We start from the raw sequence: 6906 nt of genomic DNA, 5'->3' as shown, positions 1-6906 counted from the left end.
CCTTCTTCGCATCAAAGACAACTGAAAGCTCATCGATTTTTGCTAGCGCGTTTGACGGCATGTTGGGAGCGTTCAACTCGCTAGTTGTAGCATGGAGATTTAGAGACGTTCTGAACGGGGATGTCACATCAAAACGGGAGAAAATCGCGACCCTTGGGATAGGAGTAACTTTTCTTGCAAGTGGTAGCGCTACGGTTGCAATTGCAATCCTTCGCCTGTTGTCACGTGACCACCCAGAAAAGCCAGATGATCTGATTATTATTCTTGGTACGAGTTTTATGTCTTACTTTATATTAGCGCTTATACAAGACTGTATCGCCAGTAAGCTGAAGAGCCCTTCGTTGCGTGCTTCGGCCGTAGATTCCTGGCTTGCCGCGGCACTGTCTTTAGGAGTGCTTATTACTACACTCATATACAGGCAAGTGGGTACAAAAGTATGGTTTCTGGATCATTCTCTGGCCATTTTCATTGGCTTTTTATCCCTCGTTTATGGCATCCATCTTGTGGTGGAAATTACTCTTAGCGAGAAGAACGGAAATGGTAAACTTTGTTGATTCTAAAGGTGACAATAAAAGATTAAATACGTCTCGATATCAATCTATAAAATTTGTAAAACCTTGTTGAATTTCAATGGCCTGATTTGATTCTCAAGAGACCATTGCATGTTTTTACACTAAAGACGCTGAATCCGTCGAGACAAATTGTGCCTCTATCATTTCATTCGTCTCGTGTGAAGATGGGACAAGCTATGTAAGTCATAATCCGTCTTACACTACCTGGACAATTTTTGAGTGAGTCGGTTACGTACTTCAAGTCACTTAAGACGGGCTCAAGATGGATAGAAGAATAGAAAAGAAAGGCACTATAATTAGCTAGTGCATGTTGTGCGTCTTGAAAGACACGCCTCTTAGTGCGTCTTGAAAGACACGCTAGATGCCCATCTCTATACTAGCTACACAGACCACGAGTTGTCAGACAAAGAACTAAATACTGGCCAAATTTCATCCCAGATGAATCATGCGTTTCCAGAATAAAAACATTTGCAAGTTTTTAAATGTGTCTACTTTGAAATAGGTGCAAGTGGGAGTTCTTTCATATGAATATTAGTCTACCGTCCTTTGGAAATTAAGACTTAAGCTTGGTTTTCATTAGCATTAGCATAAGAGCGCTTAATTATTTCACCGAGAGAACGGGGTTGACGCAAGCATAAGAACACAGGACTTCGCTTATGCCTGCCTTGACGCTTGCTTTGACGCCTTGTGTTGTGTGAAAACGGGACGTAGGGCAAGCACAAGGAAATTTGTCTCGCCAACCAAAGCACTCGAATGAGCACTCGTTGAATTTGATCCTGTGGCAATTCCTGGTTCAACTTGGCTGCAGTGGCTTGTAAATAACCAACTGGCTCGGCTCTGATTCTTAAAATAATTATATTCTGTCTGTGTATCATTGGCATTGAAAAGCCCCTGTGGGAAGTGATCAATTAAGTAAGTATATGACTGCACGTGCACCATGACTCTCTTAAAGTTAAGATGCACGTAGATCATCGCAGTAATAAACTTTACTTGAACAGTAACGAAAGGAAAGCCTGAAAAATTCCGACTTGAGTGGGACCCGGCCATTCCGCCTACACTCTTGGCTTGATTCTCTCCGCAGTTCAAATATATGGCTTTCATCAATTAACTCACGTCATTTGATCTCTTTCAAAAAGGAATATGGAAATTTAACAATAAAACTTGGTGGTAATGTTTAATGTTGATACCGCTGTTGTGGCTCTCGTTCCCGCTCTTTTAATGAGGCCGCAGAGAGTCGTAAAATGACTGGAATGTCGTAAATATAGTCAGACCTATGCTTGAGTTTGCTCTCATTGGCTATACACAAAGAGTGATCGACATAAATTAAGGTTGTTCGCTGGTCGGTGACATACACGTTGCGTAGTTTGCTTGCACCGATAATGATCTCTTTCGATCGCTTAGTTTCGAAGACGCTAATCGCAAAACAGCACAATAGACATTTTCGGCTTGAACATTTTGTTTTCCCAATACAGATCATGTGATAATACTCAGGAGGCTTGGTCCTTTGTTTTGTTCATTAAAAAGAGTGCATGCAGGCATATTCATGCTTGCATGCCCTCATTTTAATGAACAAAACAAAAGACCAAACCTTCTGAGTATTATCACATGATGATTGGGAAAACAAAATGTACAAGCCGAAAAGGTCTATTGTTTAGACCTTAATAATGACTTAAATGAATGAAAGCAAATTCACTGCCATCTGTAAACAATGTATGTAAATATCAATACTTCTCCTGAGAGTACTTTCGTTCAGTAGTTTCTGTGTTCTACTTGTGTCTTACTTAAACCAATCAGCTTCAGTTAATAAGAGACCTATAAAAAGTAGACAAGTGGGGAAAAGATGGCAAAAAAATCTTGTTCTCAACTTAGTATTCACATTTAGACAACAGGAATCGCTTCAAACCCCGGGAAAAAAATCATTAGAATCCTTATTTTTATTCCCCAAATCCTTCCCGAAGTATGTTTCTTGATTTACGTTGAATTCATACAACATAACGCCATCCCATGCATGGAGTAGAACTTGGACAAGATATGCAAAAAGCCAAGTGGCACAAGAGAAACATCGTCATTAAAATCAAATTAAAAGTATAAAATTTGAAAAGCAACATGCTCTGTTTCTTAGTTATGTGGAATCTGGCTTTTTTTTTTTTTCAACGGAGTGGCGTTTGTTGAGGGACGGGATCGCTTTTGGTTTTGCTTTTCTCCTCTTAGCTTGGTAACTGGTTAAACTTCTCGGGTCAAGTTCTCAACCAATCAGAGGTATTGAAACTAATCGTGGATTTGCCCGTGCACTGACAGCGCCGCGTGCATGAATTTGCTTCATTGGCTTAATTCATTGGCCACTCCGACTTTAAATTTGGCCATAAGTTACATCACTTTCAATAAACTGTACATGTTTCACCGCAATTAAACAAAAAAGGACCTTTTTATCAAGCAACTGTGTAACATGTCGGACACAATTCTGTGGCTAATTAACAAAAGAACAACGTTTTCAAAGTACGGAGTCGGGAATTAACAATTCTGTCTTTACCTTTTTTGCTAGAAACACTCCAAAATTTTTTCTCATTTCCGTAAATTATTTGCAGTTAGGTGAATCAATTCAAACGATTAAATCAATCCATACCATACCAAAATATCCGGAAACTTTATAATCACTATCTATTATTTCCGCTTTAAAATCACCTTGTCTACTTTTCATTAAAAGTAAACGAACAACATATTTTTACAATTAATTTTGGCAAGATTTCCGCACAGATCCCTACTTCATTATGCTCCTTTGTTTCAAGAAAACAATAGCGATAACAATAGATGTCTTTTGGGACTGTAGCGCTTTGTTCTTTCTTCTTACAGGTTTTTTTTTCTAAGTCCAAATGGACTTTGAAAAAACCGGTCGAACTTCTGACTGAAATACGGAAAATCGAACATTTTTCCCTGCAATTTCGGCACTTTTCCTGCAATTTTACCCATTTTTCAATTTTAGAATAAGCGCAAGAAGTGGAGTTTCAAGCAATCGTCGTAATAGGGTTCAGATTCTCAAACATAATCAAACAAACCAAATAAAAGTACTGTCATAAAAAATGCTCTTTTTATCGTGAAATTGTTCTTTCTGTCGTCGGCTTACGAATTCGCCGAGACACTGCAAAGTGTATGTTTTCTTCCTTCCCTGTATTCAGGATCACGAACGGTGCATTTAGTGGGATTTTGCGATTTATCGCTGTTTGTAGAGATCGGCAATATGCTCAATGATGCTTCCAAGTAAATAACTTTTGTAGAGATTCATGGAAGTTCCCGTACGAGGCATACTTCGTTTCACACCCCATCATGTCTTTTCAATGCCCTACTGTGGGCTCGTTTGTCTGGGTCGACGAAGTTTAGGCGATGGTTAACTGTGAGATGATGTTAGCCCTTGTCTTGTAGGCAATTGTAAACTTTCCGGGCACAGGTAGCTAGGGCTAATATTTTTTCAAGGACAGTTTACTGTCAGAAAATTATGTGTTCTCGCAGATTGAAGGTTATCCATTGCAGTTTTTTCTTGAGCATCGCGAAACAGATCCATCTCCTGATGCACTTTGTCTTTGCCAACTGACAGCTTTTCCATACGGGTTTTGGACACGGAAGACGAAAGTAAATTGTTTTCTTTGCACCACTCTATGCACCGCTTGGGATAGGCTATAAAGCAGGGACAATTTCCAAATGTTCAAATCTCCCTTTGCTGACGCTTTTACTTCGCTAGCCATCTTGATTATTACGAAGACACAAGTTTGTTTCAAAAGAAGGGAAACATGAAACGATTTTAATTGCAATGAACTCGTGCATTAAAGTTTCCCATGAAAGATGCACCAATCAGACTGTAAGCGTGGTACACTCTTCCACGCAGTGAACTTCTAAGTGTGCCGCACGCACGGGGCATGAAGGAAAAGCAGTTCACAGCAATACTGAAAAACCTAAAACTATCACAGGGACTAACCTTAAGCCTAAACAGTGCCTTTAAGCGTAATTAGGGTTTCGGTTAGCATTATTAAAAAGGGATAGGTTGTTTCAAGAGTAGTAAAACAGGGATCTCTTAACGGTAACGTACGAGTGCAAGTTCGATTGTAGGAGCTCCGCGCGGCACGTGCATATAATTACGTATCATTGTTATGTAAATAGTCAGCCAGAATTCAAAATAAATATCATTTTCAAGGTGTGAATTAGCAACTTGACACGTTAGCTCAGTGGTGAAGAACAGGGACAAGTAATCCAGATATTTACAGTGGGTCGGGGTTCAAGGCAAGCTACGAGTGACATATCATGGGATAAAATGGCAGAAAAAGCCGAGCGGGATCTGGAAAAAAGAACAAGACGAAGGGATAGAAAGAGGAAAGCTGGGACGAAAAGCAGTAACGGTGTGGGCGGTGAAGGGAAAGAAGAGATAGAGGGAGGGAGAGATAAATGAGATCCATCTTTATTCATCCCTTAAGTACAAATTACCCATGTATATAATCGGTTCTCTTGGGTATACGTATTGTTCTACAAAACAATAGCGCGAATTAATAATTAATTTATTCTGCATGCGTAATAAAGTAGGGACCTGTACGGAAATCATTCCCTAATTTTTTTTACAGGTTTTTCAACTAGATTGGCTAAATCAGTGACTACCATAAAGATTACCCGCTACAACTTGAAAGAACTTTTAAGTATTCGGAGACGGGTATTTAAAACCACTATACTGAACGACATACAGGGTGCTCCCTTTTGATTGGGAAATCTGGATTTAGATCTTAAAATCTGGATTTTCGGATTTCCAATCGAACACAAAATCCGAAAACGGATTTCGCGACAGATTTTGTTAATTGAAATCCTTAGTACCTGACATGGATTTCCAATTAGTGAATGTGCGACAAAATTAGTTTTCAGATTTTGTGTTCGATTAGAAATCCAAAGATCCAGATTTTAAGATCTAAATCCGGATTTCCCAATCGAACGCACCCATACAGTTAACCTAGATTGTTATCAAAAAATCTTCAAAAAAATGTCACGCGACCCTAAAGAATTTTATAGACCCGAGCAAAGCCAGAGTCTAAAATTCTTTTAAGAAAGAAAATAACCCTTTGTTTTTGACTATATGTAATTCCATTATTTTAATAATTAATATAAAACCGTAAACTAACGATATAACGCCTAAAATTCCTGCAAAAGTGTGGTCGAGGAACCACAGGTTTCGCTTTTCGCGAAAAATCCAGGATGATAACAAAAGCCCAGCATCCATTGCAGCAGCAAGTCCAGAATCAACTGAAAGCGCTTTCATTGATACACTCTGTAATAAAGCTGCGATATGACATTGAAGCAAACAAAAAATAAGGTAAATCACGAATCCAACACCGAGCACGATGACCATTTCATCAGTTTTTTTGGGATGGTCATTGATTTTCAGGTGATACAACGAAATGCCCACAGTGGCTGCACCTCCCAAAATAAAAGTGACTGCTATGACAGAAGCTGCCTTTTTTTCCCTCTTTGGTCCAATGTCCCCGTTGAGATCATCTCGAAATCTCCAGCACACTGCTACAACATTAATAGCTGCGAAGAAAGCGTCAAAACCGGCTGCAAATACAGCTGAACTCTCTGTTCCTTGAGAAGTTATAAATGCTGCCACACTGAATCCAGTTGTTGCAATGAATGATATTATAGCAAGAGCGCTAGCGGCTTTGGTCCAGCGCGTTCGAAAACTTTGCGGCAGAAGTTTCTTCGAGCTTTCGCGTTCTTCAACTAAATAGGAACTCGCACAGCCTCCATAATTATCTACCATTTCGTCTTCGCTTGATGAAGAAAGAGCAGTTTCGTCATCTTCAAAGTTCTCTTCATCCATAAAGATAGCTTTAAAGAATAATGACCAGTTTCGTTCATGAATTAGTTTTAGTTTTTCGCCACTTCACTAGTACCTCCGAGATTGCGACATGCATTTACGCTGTTTTCGCGCGTCGTGACTGCTGAGTGAAAAGCTATCCCCTAAACACAGCAGAGGAACGAATCGCTGATAACATTTGTAGACTTTCAATATTTTGAGTCCGACAGCGCGGAGGCTAAAAAATTTTGAATTTGATTGCGTATAACTGTCCCAAGTGTATTGGTTTTCACATGGAGTTCAAATCAGCTGTGACGGTGAATAATTAACGAAGCAGAGAATTTTCCGCGTTTGAGCCCATTCATGCTTGGTTCGTCAAGTTTTCCTTTTGGTTTCTCGTATGGTGGACCCTAACGAGATTTAGTGAAATTTGAATTAGGCGGTTTGAGTAACTAAACGGCATAGGTGATAGCCGCTTGACAGTTAAATTCAGTTTGTTTTCCACTTTTG

The 6906-nt window shown here is 39.5% G+C and overlaps 2 protein-coding genes across 2 annotated transcripts in view; one reads left to right on the top strand and one right to left on the bottom strand.

The window, feature by feature from the left end:
• LOC137988765 (transmembrane protein 163a-like) overlaps positions 1-2082 on the top strand; it is a 2665-nt gene extending 583 nt beyond the window's left edge. The window contains exon 1 of the mRNA XM_068834723.1: positions 1-2082. This exon is cut by the window's left edge and continues 583 nt beyond it. Within this exon, the coding sequence (XP_068690824.1) occupies positions 1-554 (554 nt within the window). The 3' untranslated portion in view covers positions 555-2082.
• A 2912-nt stretch (positions 2083-4994) lies between these two features.
• Positions 4995-6694, bottom strand: LOC137988755 (transmembrane protein 163a-like). The gene has a single exon (XM_068834717.1). It carries the CDS (start codon positions 6418-6420, stop codon positions 5632-5634), a length of 789 nt encoding a protein of 262 aa, XP_068690818.1. The 5' UTR covers positions 6421-6694; the 3' UTR covers positions 4995-5631.
• Positions 6695-6906: the final 212 nt, after the last annotated feature.

This window comes from Montipora foliosa, chromosome 2, assembly GCF_036669935.1.
Source record: "Montipora foliosa isolate CH-2021 chromosome 2, ASM3666993v2, whole genome shotgun sequence".
Taxonomy (NCBI): domain Eukaryota; kingdom Metazoa; phylum Cnidaria; class Anthozoa; order Scleractinia; family Acroporidae; genus Montipora; species Montipora foliosa.
The sequence above is the reverse complement of the archived record's forward strand: the minus strand, read 5'-3'. Positions and strand labels throughout refer to the sequence as shown.

Excerpts from the sequence above, each read along its gene's own strand:
- LOC137988755 (XM_068834717.1), bottom strand. The coding sequence starts at position 6,420 with ATGGATGAAGAGAACTTTGAAGATGACGAAACTGCTCTTTCTTCATCA.